Source organism: Monodon monoceros, unplaced genomic scaffold (genome assembly GCF_005190385.1).
Source record: "Monodon monoceros isolate NGI ecotype Baffin Bay Population unplaced genomic scaffold, NGI_Narwhal_1 Super_Scaffold_5, whole genome shotgun sequence".
Classification (NCBI taxonomy): Eukaryota; Metazoa; Chordata; class Mammalia; order Artiodactyla; family Monodontidae; genus Monodon; species Monodon monoceros.
The window spans coordinates 80212005-80235458 of record NW_021703782.1 but is presented as its reverse complement, the minus strand read 5'-3'; the positions used below and the strand labels follow the sequence as shown (position 1 = coordinate 80235458).

Genomic DNA, 23454 nt, shown 5'->3' with positions numbered 1-23454 from the left:
AATAATCCAGGGCGGGTTGGAGCCATTTCTTGGCGCCGGTCCCTTGAGGGGCCATTTAGCACATTAATAATCTATGAGGTGCTTCCACCTTCTGGATTCATTAAAAAAAAAAAAAAAAAAAAAAAAGGTGGAGGAGGAAAAAGAGAAGAAATATTAAAGGCATGCATTATGGGCCAAGTAGAGGGGGAGGGAGAGACCCTGAGGACTGGAGACTATGGATAGGCCTTCCTGGCCGTGACATTGGATGCCAGTAAAGTAAGGTTCTGGGAGCAGGTGGAGTGTCATACATGAAGGGAGGGAAGGTTGCTAGCTGTTGGTTTGCATACAAATGGGTGGGAGGAAGCATGAGCCCTCAGCAGGGCTCCAGCAGAACGCATTGATCTTCTGTGGGGAAAGGGAAGTGTTCTGTTCTCATTCATTCATGCTCATATTTATTTATTCATTCCTTTATTCAACAAGTGCAGTGCCTGCTGTGTACTCTCCCAGACCAGTGCAAATTCCACTGCCCAGCGCTGCCACCCCGGGACAGGTGGATATGGCAGAAGAGCAGTTGGGCATAGTAGCCAGAACTGAGCCCTAAAATCTAGAAGCTCTGGGTAATTGTCCCTCCTATGTCTGTCACTGACAGCAGCCTTGGGCAAATCGGCAAGCCTCCTGGAGCCTCACTGAACTCATCTCTGAAATGGGCTAACTAAATCTGCCCTTCTTCTGGGGCCATTGAGAGCATCAGATAGGACAGGGAAGGTGGAGCAGGTGGTGGCCCTTGTCAGACTGGTGCTTCTTACAGATTAAGGATCATATTACCGTTACTGATGCTTTTGGCATCTGAGATGCCAGCCAGGCCCTGGGCAGGGAACTCCTTGAAAAATTCTGTCTCCATTTGCCTCTAGATTCAAAGTTTTGTGGATGAAATGAACTATCACAGACCGCGAAGGTGATTCAGAACAGTAAAATTAAAACAAAGAACCTGCAGGAGAGGCCAAATAAGCCCAAGGCATCTGTGAGAGGTGCGCATGCTCTTTTCTGGTTGAGTTTTCACAGAAGCAGAGGAAAAAAGGGCACAATGCTACCAAGTGCTTGGCGGTTCCCGGTCTATTCCTGCCAAGGACCCAACCTGTATCTTTCCTGTCCATCTGGTAAAAGATTCAATTCAAGGTTCTGTCCCCCATTTTTAATTCAAGACCATGGTATCTAAAGTAATATCAGTTCCCAGTGTGCAACTCCAATGGCCCCATTGTTGATGAGTCTTTCACCGCCTGGAAGTATGCTGGGTATAAATAATTCATTCTAAATAAATAAATTACTCGCACTGCTTACGGTACGGCTGATGCTGCTAGGAAGCAGCACAACCACAGATTATGTTGAGTCAAGTCTGGAATTACAAGTTGAATCTGGAAAGAACTGGAAAGGGAATCAGAAAAGTAAGTCTCTCTAGGAGGACAAATGTGTATAATGGGTATAATACCAACCTAATGGGGTAGTAATAATAAATGTGGAGCAGGAAACGTGGACAGGAAAGGCTCATGCAAGTGGGGACGAGCTGGTCACCTTCGCCAGGCCCTGTCCTATTTCTAGCAGCCTGGTCTCTGAGTCCTTTTTTGGTGCTGCAGGTGATTCTGATTCACAGCAGTGGGTGAGAACCCCTGCCTTAGAGTGACGGGCCACCCTCAGGTGGAGACTGGATGGCTTCTGGTGGGGATGCTCAGCGGGGATTCAGGCACCAGGTGAGGGGGTTGGACTAGGCAATGTTTCTCAAGTGTATCTGATGGTAGGGGCTCATCAGGTGAGGCAGAGTGGGGGCAGGGTACTGGTTTACTGGTTAAAAATCAGATTTCCAGCTTCCCTGATCGGCATCTCCAGGGAAGAAGCCTGGGAAGGTGATTTTAAACAAATGCCTTGGCTAGTTCTTATCATCAAGGAAATACTGGTCTAGAGATTCTCTGAAGCAGTGTGGTCCGCTGACCAGCAGCAGCACCTGGGAGCGTGTTAGAAATGCAGAGTCCCAGGCCCCACCCCAGCCCTACTCACCCTGACCCTGAATTTTAACAAGATCCTAGGTGTTTCTTGCCAATCGAAGGTACCTGTCACACAGGATTACCTGGAGTTTCTGAAGGACAGCCAGGTGTGTCAGCTGAGTGGGAAAGGGTTTGGAGGCTAAGTGTTCAGACTCCAGTTGGCTTAGGGGAGAGATCTACTGATTCAGCTCCAGGATCCACTTTTGGAATGTCAGAGTGAAAATGCAGGTGCAGTCAGTGTTCTCAACACCTCTGGACGTCCCTGCAGTCAGCATCATGGACCACAGGGGCTCTTGTGAAACTGTGGTGCTTGAGCCTCAGTGTGACAGGCTGACCTGGGAGTCTCTTTCAGCCAGAAAGGCCCCCGATCCCATAGTGGCCAGGAGTGCAGAGGGAACTTGTGGCTCCAAATAAGGAACAAAGGAAAAGGCACTGAGTCAACATGAGAACACCTGGCTTCCCATCCTGGCCCTGCCATCTTCTGCTGGGTAGCCTTACACAGACCACTTGCCCTTACTGGAGCCTGAACATCATCTTCCATAATTGTCTGCTTTCCTCCCAGGACTGTGGTAACACTGGCGTGAGGCAGGGCCCGGGGTGCTTGGTGGCTGCTGGGCAGGTGCTCTGAGACAAAAGTATAGGGTTTGTGTCATGGTATGACATTGACTGCCCCATCCTCGTCCTGTTTGATAAAGTGGTCTAGTGCCTATTTGTACAGACGAGGAAACGGAGGCCCAGAGGGGCTAACATGCTTGGTCAACTTGTAATACTGATGATACCGCTGTTTTCCTTGGGCTTGTGGTCAGATGGGCGGGGGTTCCCAAACAGGCTCTGGCACTTGTTAGTGATGGCCTTGGGCAGATTATGCTCGCACTCTCAGCCTTTCATTTGTGATGGGCAGTGGCATGGTACTGACCCTAGCTGGTTGTGAGATGACCTGAGATGATGCCCACAGTTCCCCGCCCCATGCTCACACTCCTTCAAGGACCAGGGCGCCCATGTGGCCTCCTGATCTACCTCCTGGGATCTGGGGCCAGCTCCCTGAGGCTAGCTGTGTAGCCTCTGTACATCCCTCCCTGGGCCTCCCATTGTAAAGGGAGAGGGTTGGGCCAGCTGATGGGCCAGATAACCTTGATAACATCACGTCCCGATTCCCTGTATCCCCTGTGGCTCAAAGCCATCAGCACCTGCCTTCACCCTGTTAGCTTCCCTCTTGGGCCCTGCATGCGATTCCCTCCCCTAGGGGCTCACGGGTTGGGGCCTGGTTCCCTTTCCATTCCTAAGCCACTTACCACTTAGGCATGCAGTCTCCCCAAGAGCTCTCCAGGCAGAGAACCCTCCATTCTAAGGTGAAGGAAGTGACCCCAGAGAGGTGACGCATCCTGCATAATGTCATTCCACGAGTGGCGGCAGAGCTGTGACACCAGCATTCTGTTCAGTCCCCCTCCAGTCCATTCCCCGCGTGCTAAGTGATAGAACCTGCTCTCTGCAGCTCTCTTTTTTGCCTATGCTGTGCCCACTGCCTGATGCCATCTCTGTTACCCCTCTGCGCCTGGCGGAGTCCTTTGCATTTCTGATATTTAGTTCAAGTGCCACCTCTTTGAAGCCTCCCTAATCTTCCACAGCCCTGCTCCCCAGCTGCAGGAGGTCCCTGCCCCCTCCCTTTGCCTTTTCTTCACTTATTTCATCTCTGCCCTTTCTTCAGTATATTGCAGTTTTCTGATGAGGCTTCAGTGTTACCCAGCACACTGTGAACTCCTTCAGGACAGTCTTTGCCAGTCTGAGCCTTGGCTGTACCCCAAGGGCCTTGCACAGAACCTGACACTGAGTAGGTGCTCAAAAAGCATGAATGAACACATCTGGGTGGCACGTTACAAAACCAATTTGTAGTACTACTGGCCTACATTTCAGTGGCCTTGGCCATGGGGCAGGCATGATTCTAAACACTGTGCATAAATGAACTCGTTTCCTCTACACACCAACCTTATGAGCTGGACACTACTCTCCTCATTTCACAGATGAAGAAACAGAAGCACAGAAAGGTTGGGTGTCTCACAAGGGCTTGCCAGGATGAAGTGGTTCTGGAGTCCGTGCTGGCATCCACTAAGCGCACTGCCACTCACAACCCCATCTAGTCCTCGGGGCAGCACTGTGGGGAAGGAAGAGCAGGTATCATCCTAGTGAGGCAGAATGAGGGAAGTGAGATGCAAAGAGCAAGACTTGCCCTGCTTCCTGCTGTGAGCAGACCTCAGGGTGCAGAAGTGGGGGCCACGGAGGCTCCCTCCAAGTCCCTGGGGCCCCTCCTCCGCCCACCTTGCCTGTCAGCAGATGATGGCGCAGGCTGGCGTGAGCCTGTCCGCAGACCTGTGTTCTCCCTGTAAATCATTTATGACACACGCACACACACACACACACGCACACGCACACACACACACAACACACACACACTTTTTTGCGTTATGTTGGCCGCTCACTGTTGTGGCCTCTCCCATTGCGGAGCACAGGCTCTGGACGCGCAGGCCCAGCGGCCATGGCTCACGGGCCCAGCCACTTCGCGGCATGTGGGATCCTCCCGGACCGGGGCACGAACCCGTGTCCCCTGCATCGGCAGGCGGACTCTCAACCACTGCGCCACCAGGGAAGCCCCCACACACACACTTTTAAACTTATTATTCATCCAGTAACTTGTTGTATGTAAAAAATGAATGTTTTTTTTCAACTCAGAAAATAGATGGACTGGTTGTCATGAAAATCAATAACATGCTAAATATTTCAAGCATATGGTACTTAGAGTTCTACTCTAGGTGGTTTTGTAATGAATGGCTCGATTTTTTTTTTAATAGAGCATAGCCTACTTTCATTTTGAATTATACAGAAGGTTTTTGCTTTGAATCTGTTTACTAAGAAGATTAAATAATTGATTATTTCCATGATGCCGAGATTGAACATTATACAGTAGGAAGCGCTCTACTTGAGGAAAACAATCTGAGGTCAGATGACTGTTTAGACATTATGCCCAAATGCGGATATAAGCATAATTTTCTCAAAGTTCCCCCAAGCTCCCACACAAGCTGTTACATGGCACTGTCCTGGTTACTTCGAAGATGGCATGTTGGCTTTGCGTGACCAGAAAATGGCTCCCTTCTAGTCCTGGGTGTCTTCTGAAACTCCAGGCCCCTTGCTAGAGTAATGGGTATGTAGATGCTCAGCACAGCAAAGCAGCTTCCAGCTCAACCCAGCACCCATACTAGCAAAAAGGGATCTTTGCTCACTTCTCAGTTTCAACACCACTTCTCTGGGAAGCCTTTCTAGCCAGATCACTGCCTCTGCTAGAGACATCCGTGGCACCTGTCTCTCCCTGCCCTGCAGCATCCTTGCAGGTTCAGTTCCCAGTTCAGTGTCCAGCTTGCCTGAGAGTTGTCAGCTCCCTCCATGAGGGTGAGACCACATCTCCTTTGCTGGCAGCTAGAATCTCAGAGCCAGGCATGTGGCCTGGAATATAGGAGAACCTCCAGGAATTCTTGTTTTGTTTTTCTTTGGGGGTTCCTTCTTTCTCAAGGTCTCACTTTTAGGTTAAGTAACATTGTGAATTCATGGATAAAGTATATTAAATGGATTGTATTCCAATCAGTTGCAGATATTTTTTTTTAATGCAGACATTAAAGCAGTTTTTGCTGCTCTACTTATGTTTCTGCCTTTCCTCCAAATTTTCTTCCAGTTTTTTATTTTGAAAAATTTCAAACCCACCAAAAAAGGTAAAAGTACAATGAGTATCATATACCCTTTACCTAGATTCACCAGTTGTTTGCGTTTTGCCGTGTGTGCATTTCCCTCTCCCTCTCTCTCTCCTACCTGACCCCGCCAGAACACGCACTTATTTTTTGTTAAAGCACTTGACAATACTTTGCAGATGCAATGACATTTCATCGATAAATATGTCAGCATGAATCTCCTAAGAATAATTAAATTCTCTTACATAACTGTAGTATAATTATCACATCTAAAAAACTAACAGTGATACAATAATATTACCTAATATATGGTCCATATTCAAATTTCCCCAGTTGTCCCCAAAATGTCCCTTTTGCCATTTATTTGTAGGGGTGGGTGGGAGGGGATCAAGGGTCCAACCGGGAGCATGCATTATATTTGTCATCATGTGCTTAGTCTTCTTTAACCTAGAATATCCCTCCTACTTTTTTTTTTGGGGGGGGGTGCTTTCAGGATATTGACCTTCTTAAAAATCTCAAGCTAGTTGTTTTATAAAATGTCCCAAAAATCCAGAATCTGGATTTGTTTGATTGTTTCTTCACAATTAGATTCAGGTTAAACAGTCTTGGCAAGATTAAGCTACATTTTTTACATCATCTTCTCAGTGCATTGCATCAGGAGGCCCACGTTTGAACTATTATCAATGGTGCTAAATTTGATCACTTGGTTACAGTGGTATCTGCTAGATTTATTGTGAAGATACCTTTTTCCCTTAATAATTATTATATAATCTGTGGTGTGAGACTTTGAGACCATGTGAATATCCTGTCCCCCGCGATCTTTCTCCCGATGGTTTTAGCATCTATTGATGGTCCTAGCCTAAATCACTGTAAATTACATTGGAGTTGCAAACTGGTCATTTTCTAATTCTCTTCTTCCTTCCATATTTAAGCTGATGTTCTTCTCTACAAAAGAGTGTTCCCTTTTGACCCTTTCTTTCCTCCTCCTGCCCCATTCTCTCCCTTCCTCCTTTCTCTGCTGTCAGTTTGGGTGCTTAATATTTTACCTGCCTTAGACTTGGAGTCAGCCATTTCTCCAAGGATCCCTGATTCTTTCTGGTGGGGAATCATATTTAGAAACCACAGTCTGCATGCTAGGTATGCTCATTGCTACTGGGGTTCACTGCTTCTAGATTTTTGCAGTGAACTAAGGTCAAAAATATAATTTTTAATGTTTTAAACAAAAAAATGTTTAAATTTGAATCTGAGCATCAGGAGATAATCACACAAATGTAGGACATCCTGCAAGTCACCTGGCCTGGATTCTTCAAGAAAGTTAATGTTGCAGAAAACAAGAACAACAGCAGAAGGGCAGAGGACTGTTGTAGATGAGAAGGGACTAAAAAAATACAACAATCAAATTCAAGCCTCGTGTGAATTCTTAAAATGTAAAGGTCATATTAGGGAAATCAAAGAAATATGAATGTGGACTATACATTAGATGATGCTGAATTACTACTCATTTTTGTAAGTGTGATAATGATGCTGTAATGATACTGGAGAATGTCATTATTAGGAGATGCATTCTGAACTATTTAGGAGTAAAGTGTCACAATGTTTACAAGTTAATTTCAAATGTGTTGAAAACAAAAACGTGTGCATGTGTGTGTGTGTACATATATGTTTGTCTCTCTGTGTGTATGTATACTTATATATGTGTATATATTTATAGAGAGAGGAAAGCAGATGTGGGAAATGGCGAATGGTGAAAGATATATGGTGTTCATTATACTGTTCTTTCAACTTTTTTGTAGCTTTGAATACTCTCACAATAAAAAGCTATCAATGTGTGTGGGGTTGGGGATGGGGAAGGGACTATATCCCTCCTTATTTGGACAATAAAGATGTGTCCAGAAGTCCCCTTATAGATTTTTCTCCATGTGATTACATTAGCAACTTGATATAGTCTTTTTTTTTTTTTTTTGCGGTACGCGGGCCTCTCACTGTTGTGGCCTCTCCCGTTGTGGAGCACAGGCTCCGGACGCGCAGGCCCAGCGGCCACGGCTCACGGGCCTAGCCGCTCCGCAGCACGTGGGATCTTCCCGGACTGGGGCATGAACCCGCGTCCCCTGCATCGGCAGGCGGACTCTCAACCACTGCGCCACCAGGGAAGTCCTACTCTTTTTTATTTTAATTATTTTTTAATATACTCTTAAGTGCCTTTGTTTTCAGTTTTCAGGGATTGATTTTTTGTTGTTAATTAAATTAATTTTTAAAACATATATAACTTTTTAAGTTAAATTTTAAGAAAATTTAATTTAAGTTTTAATTAAATTAATTTCCCTCTGATTGACGTTTCCCCACTAGCTGCACTCCAAACTAGCCTATCTAGAGTTACTGTTTCCCAGATCCTCTCTTACTAGGCTAAATGATTGCAAAACGTGGTTTAAGGCATTTTAAAATATTTGTTTCTCTTCTTTAAGTAATTAAACTGTTTCAGCTTATTCTGCAATGGCTTTGTACATATCCAGTTGGATGAGTTCGATTATGATTTATTGAATTGCTTCAAAGCAGGTAAATCTGTGTTTAAGGGTCTTATTTTTGGTGTTATATTTTTAACTGATTGTATGACCTCTGGGGAAGCGTTCAAAGTAGAGAATTCTTGTCTGCGATCCAACTTCCCTCTCTCTGTTCTATGCCACCTCTGTAGATAACCATTTTTACTAGTTTTAAATGTATTCTTCCAGTGTTTCTTGTTGCAAATATGCACAAATGTGTGTGTGTTTATTTTTCTTTCTCCTTATGCAAAAGCTAGCATACTATATGTGCTATTTGGCATGTTGCTTTTTTCACTTTATTTTCCTGGAGCTTACTGTTTTATCACTATGTAAAGACATTCTTTATTCTTTTTACAACTGCATAGCACTTCTTTGTGTGGATATACTATAATTTGTACAGCCAGTCCGCTATCAATAGACATTTGGGTTGTTTCCAATCTGTTGGAATAACCTTGGCCATATGTCATATTTGTGCCAGTGTAAGTTGGGGGTGAATTCCTAGAAGTGGGATTTCTGGGTGAAAGGGAAAATGCATCTATAATTTTTCTAGAAAATACAGCTTTACTGAATGAAAGAGAATACTAATGAATGAACTTGATTAAGAAGAACAGAAAGTAAAAGGCTGATATCTAAATGGAGACATAAAACAATTAGACTAAATAATTCTCTTTGTGAGAGAGGCTGGTTTAAAACCCTTCTGGCAATGTTGTCTCTAATCCAGCGATTTTCATTTTCTCGCCTAAAGAGAGAATTTGCCTTGGTTTGTAAATTATACATAGAATTACAAAATCATGAAATTTTAGAGCTGGAATAAAAATCCACCTGGTGCAGTCTCCTTATTTTAGCAGTAAGGAACCTCAGGCCCAGAAAGAGAAAGGAAGAACAGAAAGATAAAGAAGAAATCACAAATTTAGTTCATTCCATCCAATTCAATGAATGGTAGGTAAAATATCTGCCTTGTAATAAAGCAAGAGTCAAATGTAAAATTGTACTACTGAGCACCCTCAGGATATTACATGAAGAGCACGGCAGTTCAGACCCTTGAGTGCTTTCTGTTGCAATGATCTCTCCTTCAACAGAACTCTCTTGGTGTAAACGGATTTTGTTTCACATCTTTTATGTTACTCTAAGACATTCAAATGCAGTCATGATGATAAGTTGGATCAGGTAGAGGGATTGACTGGCCGCGTGCATTCTGGCCGATGACATGGGTCGTCATGCTTGCTGAGGGTAGTCTGAAATTACATAATCATGGCGTTGGTAGCATTCTGTTTTGTTTCCAAGTAGGCAGCATGGAGCAGCAAATGAGTTTAGCTCAGCCCAGCTGTGGACTTGTGCTGTGAGCCTGGGCAAGTCCCTTGTCGTCCCTGGTCCTCATTGTGTAAAATGAGGAGTTGGACAAGCCCAGGATGGCAGATAAATGAATGCGTTGGTGCCATTACTTTCCCCCTCCTGTGCTAATTGCAGACATAACATAGTTGATCACCACACTCTCTTCACTGACTTAACCCACTTCTCTTGGCAGCCACTGTCAGCCTGTTGATGATATAACATAGACTCAAGCCTATTTACCACCTCCGGCTTGGATGGTTACTTAGGGTTACCAGATAGAATACAGGATGCCTAGTTAAATTTGAATTTCAGATAAATAAAGAATAAGTTTTTAGTACAATTATGTCCCTAATATTTCTAAATATGGCAAACCTCTTAGGCCATTTCTACTTCTACAGTTATTTCTCTTTCTTTTCTATGTAATTAATTTCTTTCATTTGAGAGATCCACCCTCTTTTTGGTACTTCTGATAGTGCCTATTCTCCCTTGCCTACCTAAGAGTCTAGCTCATCCTACATCATTTAAATTTATATTATGGTTTAATTTAGTGGAAAGTGATGGAAATTTGAGTAGATTTTTATTTCTGAGGGTCATATATTCTTTAAGACTCCTTAACGCACCTGCAGTCCCATGTTTCCCAGACATCATTTGCATATCACTTTCTTGATTTTACCAGATCTGTATAACACTTGTATTATTAATTTATTTAGTATTTTCCTTTAAATCAACTCATCCTTTTATTTAAATACCATGAATGGAAAATCAGCATCATTTACTAAGAAGTGTAAGAGTAAATAAAGAGAAAACATACCTATTAAGATATAAAATATTAGACTGGGGCTCACCTGAAATCACTGGGTATGCCACCAGCAGTGCACGTAAAACACAACACTGACAAATACAAACTCCTTTCCGGTTTTGGAATACCTTTCGTGACCCTGGTGGACAGCCCTTGAGCATCTCCTTGAATACCTTCAGTGATGGGGAACTCAGTGCTTTGCAAGGTTTTGATTCATTCTTGAATACCTTATTATTAAATATTTCGGGGCTTCCCTGGTGGCGCAGTGGTTGAGAGTCCACCTGCCGATGCAGGGGACACGGGTTCGTGCCCGGTCTGGGAAGATCCCACGTGCCGCGGAGCGGCTGGGCCGGTGAGCTATGGCCGCTGAGCCTGCGCGTCCAGAGCCTGTGCTCTGCAGCAGGAGAGGCCGCAACAGTGAGAGGCCCGCGTACCGAAAAATAAGGCCCAGCCGCTCCGCGGCACGTGGGATCTTCCCAGACCGGGCACGAACCCGTGTCCCCTGCATCGGCAGGTGGACTCTCAACCACTGCGCCACCAGGGAAGCCCCGAAATATTTCTTCTTTTATTGGTTCATATTAGCCTCCCTGAACTAGTCGTACATTGATCTGAGTTTTCCTGTTTATTTGAGAAATATTTGAGTGCTTCTTTACGTGACAGCTCGAGTGCTTGTTATCTTACAGTCTTATGCAGGGAAGTAAGGATGCAATTATAATACAGTGTGATAGATCTGATGGGGCTGGGGTGGGGAGGTGCACTTGGCCTAGACTGGAGGTGTAGAGAGGTGTTCAGGAAGGCTTCGTGGGGGAATGAGAGAGAGCCTGGTATGCTTTGGGAAGTAGAAGGCTGGAGTGAGAGGGTGAGAAAGGAGGCTGGAGCAGTAGAAAAGGTGAGGGATGAGCTGACCAGGTGGGATTTGTAACCCTCACCTTCTATTAGCATAGAACTTAACTTCCTGTAGAACATTTTCACAACCAAACTCTCATTTGAAAAAAAGAAAAAGAGCCCTGGAGAGTTAGGACAGGACTTATTCTCTCCATTTCACGGGTGGGGAGACTGAGGCCTAATGGATTGCTAGTGGAAGTGCAGCTGATACATGGAGGAGTTGGGTCTTGATGTTCCATAACCACATACCCATGCTCCTTTCCTTGTGCCCCCAGCCCCAGCCTCACTGGTCCAGGATGACCTTCTCTGTCCCACTGAAGAAGACTTCACATTCTTGGAAAGCACCTTTGAATCTTTTGTCTTGATTTAACTTAATTTCCCCAGGACTGATCATGAAGCAAATCTCAGAGGTCTGGAGTCCAGCATTCTGCTCTCCTTTCCTTGGTTATGGAAGGTGTTGGCTCACAGGGGTAAATGGAACCTACAATGACCCCTTCTTTTAGAGCCCAGTTGTCCGGGCTGTGAGATGCCTGGCGACCTCCACCCTCCTGACCTTTCTGTGTGCTCTCTCTCTGTGTGTCAGTGGGCAGGTGGCTCACAGCCCCCCTCAGGAGTCTTGGCCTGCCCTGGTTGAGTGACTCCTGTGTAGAGTACTGCTACCCAGAGCTTTGCCCGGACTCCCTTTACATGCTCCAAGGTGACAGGCCCAGCTAAAACCCTGTCTTTCTCAGCCACACAAACCAGTACTTGCCTTCCTCCTCAGCCTCATTCTATATGAAAACCATGGTGAGCTCTTGTCTGGAAGGCAAGTATGGAGGCATTTTGTGCCCCCACTGCCTCCCTTGCCCCTCCTCTTCTCTCTCTTCTCCCATGGCTACAGAGAGGATTGGAGACAGCCCACAAAATGCCCACAGACCAGTCAGTGAAATGGGCCTGGCTATCAATTACTTCTCAGCACTCCACAGCAAGGGCAGGAAACAGTGCTGGAAGAACTGAGGGATGGCAGGGAAGGCTACATGGAGGAGGTGGCTGTGAGCAGGCCTGGACAGATGAATAGGAGCTGGCCCTGAAGAGAAGGGAGAATCCAGCAGATGGAAATGCTGCATCCTCTCCCACTGCAAGCATCACGCTGGGCCCCAGCACACCTTTCCCCTCCATAGATGTGATGTCAACCTATTGACTAATTAGAGGTGCTAAATTGACATGAGGAGACATGGTTTTTGCAGTGTGGTAATTAAAAAGCAGTTGGCTTCACAGCTGTGATCACATGAGAGTGCTTCTTACCCCTGAAGACATCAGCTGAAAGCAAAGTGCAAAGGAGCTGAGGAAACCAAAGAGTCTTCTAATGTGACTTGTTAATTTCCTGTATTTGTCACCTACACAGCTATAAGGGAGAAATGAATGAAGCGTCTTATCAGAAGTTTAAGAGAAAATTAAAGACATATGTTCTAATTGTACACAATTAAACAAGCAATATAATCATTATTATATTTAATTAACAAGACATTTTAGAATTGCCAGGATAGTATTTAGAAGGCCCAATTTAGAATTATTTCTCAGCCTGGTAGTAGCCACATCACTGTGAGCAAACCCTTCCATTCTCTGAGGTCTCTCATCTGTAAAATGGGTAAACTCTTCTCCACTCTGCCCTCCCCAGGGTTGAGGTGTTATTGAAGGAAAGGGCTTTGTAAGTTAAAAGGCTTTTCATAATTGTAAGAAATACCGTCCAATTCTCATAACTTCTAAGTCTAGAAGCTGTGATCTAACATTAACAGTCATTAGTTGGGTGCCTTTGTTATTCTGATCCTCAGAATAGCGCTAAGATTGCAGGGGGCGGTGGTGGCTTGTCACCCTGGTTTATAGAGGAGGGGACAGATCCCAAAAGGTGAAGTAATGTTCCTGAAGTTGCATAGTGAGTGGTGGAGCTGGCATTCAGACTCAGCCTGTCCAAGCTGAAACTCCAAATTCTGACCCCTATGGACCATACCACTTTCTCAGCACCGGCTTAGTTTTGCTCTTTCTCTATTTTACTCCTATTTTTTACTTATAAAGGGGAAAAGAAGGATTTGAGGAAGTAATATTTATTTTACAGCCTTCTTTACGTAAAACAATGATAGAAATGTTGTAGAAGGGAGTGAAGAGGAAATAAAAATCACAGAATGCCACGTGGAAAAAATTGTATCTTAAAGAGCAAAAAATTAAGTTACTTTGCAATTTAATATTTACACATAAATAAAAGCTATTTCTCTTAAACCGGTGATGGACAGTTGGGTATTGATTTTGTTATTACTCTTTGAACTGAACATATATATTTTACACACTTATATTGTAGTTTATATTTCCTAATAAAAGTTTAAAAAAGAAAAATATGAAGAATTTTATCTTCAGTAAAAAATCAAATACACATACGAGTTTTGTTTCATGTAATTGAATTGGAACATCTTAGGCAATCGAAACATAATAAGCCACGGATTCAGTATTGTTTTTCCTTTTAAGCAAATCTTCTTTTTTTTCTTCTCTCTTCTTTTAAATGGCCCAAGTTGCTTTCTCATCTTGTACCTGGGTGCCTCCCTAAGAAGCAGCCTTGTCATTGGAGAGATGAACCACATTTCAAGAACAAAAGTCCCAAGTTTGAGCCCTAACCTTGCCATTTGCTGACATGGGACTCTAAGCAAGTCACTTATCTCTCTGAGCTTCAGTTTCCTCGTCTATAAAATGAGGGCAATAAAGTCTGCTCTATCTGTATCATGGGTTTTTGTGAAGGTCAAAGTTAGACTAAAGCAGTAAATGAGTTTTGGAAATTGTTAATCACAGAGAAGAAGCATAGCAGTCTGTGGAATGAGTAAAGCCTGTGATGTTAGTCTCCCTGCTCTGCCAATCTCTTGCTGTGTGACCACATGCAAGTGACTTAACCTCTCTGAGCCTCAGTCTCCTCATCTGAAAAATGCAGATCAAAATAGTGTCTACCTCATAAGGTGGTTTTGCACATTCAATGCAAAGTGAACCCTTCACACCAAGCCCTCCACACAATGCTTGCCCCACGGCAGGTGCTCACTAGGCAATACCTTGAAGGAGTCAAAATATCTGAGTTCAAATCCCACTTTTCCCCTTGCTGGCCATGGGGGCCTTAGGCACAGCACTGTGCCTTTCTGAGCCTCGGTTTCTCCACGAGGAACAAAGACAATTATGCCTTCCCAACCTCCCTCATGAATTGTTGCAAGTCCCCAGTAAGGATCCGGCGATGGACGTGGGTGGTAAAAATGGAACTGCTGTGCATCTCTGAGTGATTAAAACTAAAATTCATCAGCAGGAAGGAGAGGCGATTGTCCCCAGGAGGTTCCAGAAGAGGTTTCAAACCTCAGAGCAAGCCTACGCACGCTGCCCAGCAGGCCTTGGTTGGAGTGGGGCCCCAAGAACTCGCCCAAATGCCAGACTTTCATTTTCCCTCCTTATCTCGGGAAATGTTTTGCGGCCACCCCACATCACGTTAATCTCACGGGCGTCTGTGTTGAGGCACTTTTGTGTCCAAACAGTTTTTTGCCAGGGCTTGGGTGCAGCGGTGACCTGGCGCAGATCTGAAGTGGAGCCCAGTTCCCAACGCACACAGCCCGGTGCCTTTGTATATGACCTGGCACTGGCCACAAACAGGGTTTTGTCAGAAGCTTCCTGAGAAAGTTGCGTTCCATTCATCTTGGCTGAAAGGAACCCTAGATGACAAATACCTCCCTCATTTAATTACAGAAACAGTCAGCAAACCCGTGGAAGAAGATTAAACCGAATGGAGAAAAGAGCAAGCCTCAATCATCTTCTCCCCCCTGGCATCTGGCCCGCACTTCTCACCTAGGATTTAGCAACTAGGGGCGCGCTTGGTTATACTTTCCACCTGAAAAATGGTTTATTTCTGCAGAAAAGTTAAACTCTGAGACCCCAAACCAGGTAAAGAAGGAATTGCATTTAGAGAAGAATTCATCAGTGGCTGAGAATTTAATAAAGATCCTGAAATTGGGAGGTGTATTCACATTTTTCATCTAGACTTGAATCTGCAGAGAATTGAAATACAACGTCAGATCAAATGAAACACACACCCCCACAAAACTAACAAACTCCTTAATCATTTTCCTCAATTGCTGGGGAGAGAAGTATAGAGTTGTGTGGTTGCAAAGAACCTTTGAAATCTTTGCTTCAACCCATCGTTTTTAGAGATGAGAAAAACAGACACCCACAGAGGGGAAATACTCTGCCTTGTTCTCAAAGCCATAGAGACAGGGGTAAGCCCGGTTTCCCAGCTCCCTGAAGTGCCATTGTAGTTGTCTTCACTCTTCTATTCTCTCTGCCTGTGGGCCCTTAATGTGAAGGAGACGCACAGTTCAATAGGCAGACCCTAAACTTTCACAGAATATTCCATGGCAAGCCAGAGCTCAGAGAGAGACGCTGATGGCTGTCTTCCCATCCCACTTTGCTGGTTAAGGGTGTGTCCCCCCAGAATCTCCCAGGACCAGCCATGCCCACCATGGACAGTTGCTATGTTTGAGAGACTCTGGAAGCCTTGAAATAAGCTGTCTCTTCCCTGTGCTAGCATGTCTCAGTAGAAAGACCAAGCCCTGGATCGTTGCCCCGTCTCACCTGGGACTGATGGGTCAGAGCTGGTTGAAGAAAGAGAACTAAATATGAAGTCAAAAGACCAATTCCATATTTCCTGTACTGACCTTCCATGGCTTATGTCACCTTTCTGGGCCACGGTTTCTTTAGTTGTAAAATGGATAGTAAATCCTACTTCAAAGAACTAAGGGACTCTAAGACTCACTGACAGCCTAGATGTTTGGAAGCTTCACAATTATAAAGTAGATGGGACAGTATTGAGAAAATCCTACCAAATTTAGCCTCTTGGCACTTGGAACCTTGCCTCATAAAATTACAACTGCCCTGAAAAATAATAGACATACTTTTCCCCCTCCCTTCCACAGTCTGTTAGGGCTTCTACCAATCAGAAAATTGGACATCTATGCCTCTAGTCACAGTTGCTGTTCTTTGAGGCAACCAAGATGCTTTTTTCTAAATTCAAACAGAGCTATAAATTCCTAGAAAAAGCTAGATAGGAGTGGACAGGAGGGCACAAGAAACCTCTCAAGTAAAGCTTTATAGAAAAGAAAATCTATAGAAAAGAAAATCCCTGGCAGCAATGCATGACAGGAATTTAATGTATTGTGCTGATCCACAGTATCAGAAAATTAGCTGCTCATTAATACAGAACTGTGTAAGGTGGGAGCATACTAGACACCAAAATCTGTGCTTGAATATTTCTTCTCCAGTTTTCTGAGAAAAAAATACTCAATTATAATGTAAACAGACAGAAAACAGGGCCAAGGGCAATCCATATATTGTCTTTTGATAGGCCACCTCTGAAAATACCTGCCTTGCTTTTGGGGATGAGTACTCTGAAAACACCTAACATTCAGCCTTTGCAAAAGTACCACAAAAATAATAAAAGGTGCACAATACCCAGAAGTAGAGGAAGAGTCCAGCTCTGAAGATGAGCTGTTCTAGGATAAAGAAAGAAACTTTACAAAGACTTTTGGCATCCTCAATCATATGCAGAAAAGACATGGTCTCCATGAAACATGAGATAAGAGGATGGGACAAAAAGGGTTATGATCATAAAAAATTACTGGGAAATGGAAGAAGTCAATAACAATAAAAGTATGTCAAGGACAGTAAGACTGAGACTGTTGAAAAGCAAATCAGCAAACCCACCAAACAAAGAACTTAAATGGCTAACGTGTCTGTGCAGCTAGTCAACCACATCACAGTCAGAGGGCTGCAAAATCAATTAATAATGAAGTGCTGCCTTATCCCTGAAAGTTGAACAAAAATGTAGAAAGTCAGATAATACCACATATTGGTCAATACGTGAAGAAATGAGAACCCTGGTGCTCTGCCACTATGACTGTGGATGATACGGCCATTTTACCAGGAATTAATGAAACTGAATATGCACATACCCTGTAATAGAAGAGATAGAATAAAATAAGATGGTCTTCCAGAATGCAGAGGACAAGGACCAAGAGATGAAATCATGGAAAAAATATGACAGATATGGATTTGGGAAATGAAAGACAACACATAGATAATCAGGTATTCCAGTGGAGAGGCAAGAATATATATGAATATTAATGTAATATAAATATAATAAATACCTAGTATTATATTTTATATATAAATGCACACATATATATGTGTTGTGTATATATATATATATATATATATATATATTTTTTTTTTTTAGTTAAAAGACTTGAGGGTATAGATTGAAGGACTCCCTGTGTTCCAGATAAAATCAAGAGTGCCACACCCCCATCTATTTAGGCAAAGTTTTTGAATTCTAAGAATAAAGAAGAAAAACCCTTCAGGCATCCAGAGAAAATCAGATGCCTACAAATGAACAAGAATCCAAATAGCCCTGGATTTCTCCGCTGCATCACTTTGTAGTTTCAAAGGGAAAAAATGGTAGCCCAAGAATTTTATATCCAGATGAATTCTACCATGTGTCAAAGCAACAGAGGGTCATCCTAAGCAAATTTTCAACCCTTTACCCTTCACAATATGAAAAGATGTTCTAGCAGGTTAAGACAAGAAGCAAGATTAATAGATTCAGAATGGAGAAGTCTGAATACCAAAAGGAACAAAAGGAAACATTAAAAAAAAAAATAAGACTGCCAACCAGATGATGAAAGCAAGACCAAGTATTTATTGCAGCAATAAGCATATATTTTAAAATCCATTCATGTACTCATTTCAAGAAATATACTTAAAAACAATTGTAATGGAATACAAATAAAAGGAGAATCAGAGCTATGGCAGGCAAATGCAAGCAAAAAATAAAGGTTTCAATATTAATATCATATACACTACCAAACGTAAGGTAGATAGCTAGTGGAAAGCAGCCGCATAGCTCGGTGCTTTGTGACCGCCTGGAGGGGTGGGATAGGGAGGGTGGGAGGGAGGGAGACGCAAGAGGGAAGAGATATGGGAACATATGTATATGTATAACTGATTCACTTTGTTATAAAGCAGAAACTTACACACCATTGTAAAGCAGTTATACTCCAATAATGATGTAAAAAATTAAAAATTAAAAAAATATATCAAGCGAGATGCTAATTCAGTATTAATATTGAGCAAGATATTATTTGAAACAAACAGCAATAAAATGACAGAGTTATTTTACCTTGATAAATATTTTAATTCTGTTCATTCAATGATTATCTATTAAGTACCTGCTGTTTGCACTAGGGAAGTGTATACATTGCTGAAAAATAAAGATGTAATGAACACTTATCCTCAAAACAACATAAAATCAAGGCATATAAAGCAAAAAATTTGAATAACATGGAGAAATTTTCAGAGAAAAACTTAACATACGTCTCAGTCTTTGATAGGTCAAGTAAGCAAAAATACAAAACGTGTTAATAATGTAATTGGTTAGCTGGATTATATCTTTTATACATCAGAAGTCTGATAAAGAATTTTATAGCTTACAACTAGACACTGCATCTGTTTTTCTGGCCAACATGGGACTTTCACAAAAATTGATTGTATAATAGGCCACCAAAAAAAAAACCTCAATAAATTCCAAAAGCAGACACTGTACACACCAAATTCTCAAAACAATGCAATAAAACTAGAAATGATAACAAAATTGTAAAATAAAAAGTACTCTCTGAAATAAATAATCCTTGGTTAGGGATTAACTTGAAGCCTCAGTCACAGTCTGTTTAGAAATGAACTTGGTTGTGTGAAATAAGGCAGGAGAGCCCAGAAAGATTGGGTCTTCGAGTTAGGGCGCTAACAGGGCTGTTGTTGCAGATGCTGGGTGACTGTGCTGGGGGAGGAAGGCCTGGCAAGCTCATAGGATGCAGGGGACAGCCATCAGAGGGAGAGAGAGCACTGGTCTTAGAGTCCTTTAGGCCTGGATTCGAATTCCGCTTTTACCTCTTATTGACTTTGGTGGGTATCTCAATAGCTTTCCATTTCTGGGCCTTGGTCTGCATATTCAAAACTAGGGCTGTTGAGCTGTATCAGTGGTTCTCAACCTTCACTGGGCATTGTAATCACCTTGGGAAGTTTTTAGATTATACTGATGCCTGGGCTCTATGCCCAGAGATTCTGATTCACTTGGTTTGGAGTGGGACCAAGTCATCAATATTTTTAAAAATATCCCCAGGTGATTCCAACATGTAGCCAGAGTAGAGAACTCCAGAGCTAGATGATTTCTTAGGTTTCTCCAGTTCTGAAGTTCAGCAGTGCTACCTGGCACCTGCAGTCTTTGCCCAGTGGAAGAAAGGTTTAGGAGGCTAAAGCTAGAGGAACAGTGATGCAAAGCAATCTAATCAAAGTGTGCATTATCTCAAATGGTGCAGAAAGTGTCAGTGCCAGTTAATATTTTGCACCCAACATGATTTAGACCCGGGGCATATATTGTACTCCAAGCCCATTGTAAACACAATGGGCCATTTATTCACTGAACAGTAACCACTCTAATTACCTATAGGGCAAACATATGAGGTTGTTCAAGCAACAATTAATTGTGGACCTGGAACTAATGGGACAATAACAGCAAAGTATCAACCAGAGTGTGATTCAGAAATCACATCAGAAAACCATAATTTTCCAAATTGTATCAGATAAGCATTTTGGGGGATGCAATTGCACATATACCAATCCCAGGTCCTGAAATAGTTGCTGCCTGATTTTTCTAATAGCTCCTTCTTACACAGACCATAGGAAGCTGGAAGTGTTATTTTAATCTTGAGAGAAGAATAAGACGCTAGGTTTGAGCAGACTGTAGAAAGCTTCTGTTTCTTACACTCGCTATGCGACCTAAGTATCACCTTCAGGCAGGGGTGCTGACCTTGTTTAGGATTCTCTTTGTGAATCTGATGGAAGCCATGGATCCTCTTTTCAGAAAAATGTGTGTCTGTATGCACATACATGCCCACACAAGCTTTTCCATACAGTTTTTAAGGAGTTTTCAGACACTTTGCAGCCCCTCTGCATTCTTGCTAGGCCATAGCCTCCGTTTGCACACCTCCAGACACAGGGATCTCGCTACTTCCAACAGCAGGCCTTCCCTTGCTGGACAGCTCTGGATTTGAGTGTCCTCAATATGTCCAGCTGGGATTTTCCTCTCTCATTGGGCCTTATTCTACCCAGAATGTTTTTTTAACAGTTGATCTATCCTTGACCTTTACCAGTCTTGGGATGATGTCCTGTCTCTGTGGGGATCTTAGAAATTGGTTCCTGTAGGTGCACTCTAGCTCTAGGTGACAGCTGATGGGTTGTTGTATGTTCAGCTCCAACAGACAGGACCTGCTGAGACTGCTGAGTGCATGCAGGAGATCCAGGGATCCTGGGTAGTGGCCATCTACCATCTGAGACAGATCAGGGAAAGGGACAAGATCTCCACTGCCCTGCTCTGCTAAAGTCTTGGGAGGAAAAGAAGTGCTTCCTCAGGTGACAGGAGGAGCAGTAAAGCAACTTCAGCTGGGGCCTGAGGCTGCCAGGATGTTACTTCCCTGGATGTTAAAGTTGGACTCTGAGATGTACTGGATCTAGAGCTGCTGAGACAGCAAGGGTGGGGAAGGAAGGCCGGTGGCAGCAAAGAGGGATCTTGCTTAGCCGTGCCCTCTCTGGATCAGAGATTTAAATGAAACAAGAGAAGGAAGGAAATACTATTTTTTAAAAATAGTATTGGGACTTCCCTGGCGGTCCAGTGGTAAGGACTCCGAGCTTTCACTACTGAGGGCACGGGTTCAATCCCTGGTCAGGGATCTAAGATCCCGCAAGCCGTTCAGTGCGGCGAAAAATAAAATAAAATTGTATTTATGTATTTTGAGCACAAAGTTTGGTAAATGAAGCATACTGAATAAGGTTAGATAAAGTAGCATTAACTAGTGATGTACAGACATAACCACAACAGTGGTCACAAAATTCTGGAGCTATCAGTACCCAACAACAAAAAAATTACTATACAAGAGTTTATTAAATACTTGCTAGACACATGAAAAACAAATCAATTTGTCAGGGATCACAGGATCTTATAAAGCCTAACGGCCAACCAAGTTAGCCTGTTCTTGAACCTGTGCTGGAAGGCGCTCATCACATGCGGGTACTGGGTCTCCTCCGTCCTCTCACACCAGGCGACAAACCCGTGAGGACAGGCAGGGGAGGATGATAGACAGACTAGAAGGAACCATGGAGGAATTCTTTTATAATCTCAGAGTGGGAAAGGCCTTTCTAAATATGGCATAAAACCCAAAGACAGAAAGAAAAAAAATTAATAAATTCAGCCACATTAAAAAAAAATACTTCTATATGGCAAAAGACACCATGAGAAACAGCAAAAGAAAAAGTACAAACTGGGGGAGAATTAGCAACTTATATCACAAAGGGTTAATCTCCCTGCTATAAAAGATCACTAATCAATAAGTGATTGCTACTAATCAATAAGAAAAAGAGTACAATTGGAGAACAAGCAAAGGATGTGAACACTTTCCAGAAAGAAACTGCAAATTGCTCTTAAACATAAGGGAGATACTCAACCTCACTCATAATAAGGTAAATGCAAACCAGAACTACAAGAAGATACCATTCTTCTACCGTCACACTGCAAAGATCAAAAAATTTGATAACCGCCTTCTGTGGATGAGGCTGAGGGAAAGAGAAAGCAGAGATCAGAGGAAATGTTATAGAAGAGGTGACATTTAAGCTGTGCCCTGTAGGACAGATAATTAAAATCCAATTTAGCAACTCACTGGCACTTAAAAAAAGAAGGACTAATAAAGGGAAAGATGGATAGATTTGACTACTGAGTGTAAATTAAAATATACACACACAAAATGTAAAAGCAAACAAACTGGGATATTTGCAGCAACTGTAATAGCCTGAGTTTGAATGCTGTACATATAATAGTCTTCATTAAATTCAATAAGAAAAGCATTAGAATACCACTCAAAAAATAAACAAGAGACATAAAAAAGCAATTTCTAAAATAGGACATACAGCTAGTTATCGGCCACATGGAAAAATGTTCAAACTTATGTATAACCAATGAATTCATTATGATTCCAGTTTTTCAGTGATAAATCATTAATAAATTAGATAGAAAGGTGTTTTATTTCCGTCCGTTGATAAGAGTGTGGTGAGATTGGCCCTCTAATTATAACTATCTAGTGGGTGTGTAAATTGATGCAATCCTTTTTGGAAATAAATATCAAGTCTTTAAAAGCTCACATCCTTTATCTGGGAAATTTCACATCCTAGACTCTATCCTACAGAAATAGCCTGAAATACAGGGGAAAAGTGCCAAGCACAAAGACGCTTGCAGAATAATATGACAATAATGACAAATTAGAAACAGTCTAAATGCCCCCAAATTAAACATGATTCAGTAAATTATGCTATGTTCATATGCTAGAATATTATGCTGCTATTAAAAAGTTTACATGTTAAAATGTTTACAAGAAGTTTTAACAGGACGGTTAAATGCTTGTAGGATAATGTTAAGTGAGGGAATAAACAGTTCAAATGTGTATGTAGAATGATCTCAAGAATCTTTTTTTAAAACATTGCCGTGCATGGAAAAAGGATCAGAAGGAGCTAGACTACAACATTAATGATGGTTCTTTCTCCTTATTTTGCATTTTTAAAAACCTTCCCTTCAATTATAACTTGTTACTTTTGCACTAAGGAGGTTTAAAAATATTTTGCCCTTGTGTTTGTACCTCGAGTGAGAACTAAAGACCTCTGTTCCCTTAGGAAAGATCCTGGGCCCACAGCTCTGAGGTCCCCCCAGTAAAAGTGCTGTCTCTTTTGTGTTTTCAGCTCTCTTTTGCTGCCACCACGCCTGTTCTAGCAGATAAGAAAAAATACCCCTACTTCTTTCGGACGGTCCCATCAGATAACGCAGTGAATCCAGCCATCCTGAAGTTGCTGAAGCACTACCAGTGGAAGCGAGTGGGCACACTGACCCAGGACGTGCAGCGCTTCTCCGAGGTACGCTCTGCCGAGAGGCACGATCTCACCTACCTCTGGGCAAGGGGCAAGACGGCTCAATCAGGGATGGGCTCTGACACGGGGCCTTTAAGCTGTTGAGGAAT

General features: G+C 42.8%; 1 protein-coding gene across 1 annotated transcript in view; it reads left to right on the top strand.

Moving 5' to 3' along the window:
- The window catches only part of GABBR2 (gamma-aminobutyric acid type B receptor subunit 2), a 365880-nt gene that overhangs the window by 118702 nt on the left and 223724 nt on the right, over nucleotides 1-23454 (top strand). Inside the window, exon 3 of the mRNA XM_029201547.1 lies at nucleotides 23180-23350. Within this exon, the coding sequence (XP_029057380.1) occupies nucleotides 23180-23350 (171 nt within the window). The remainder of the gene's footprint in view (nucleotides 1-23179; nucleotides 23351-23454) is intronic.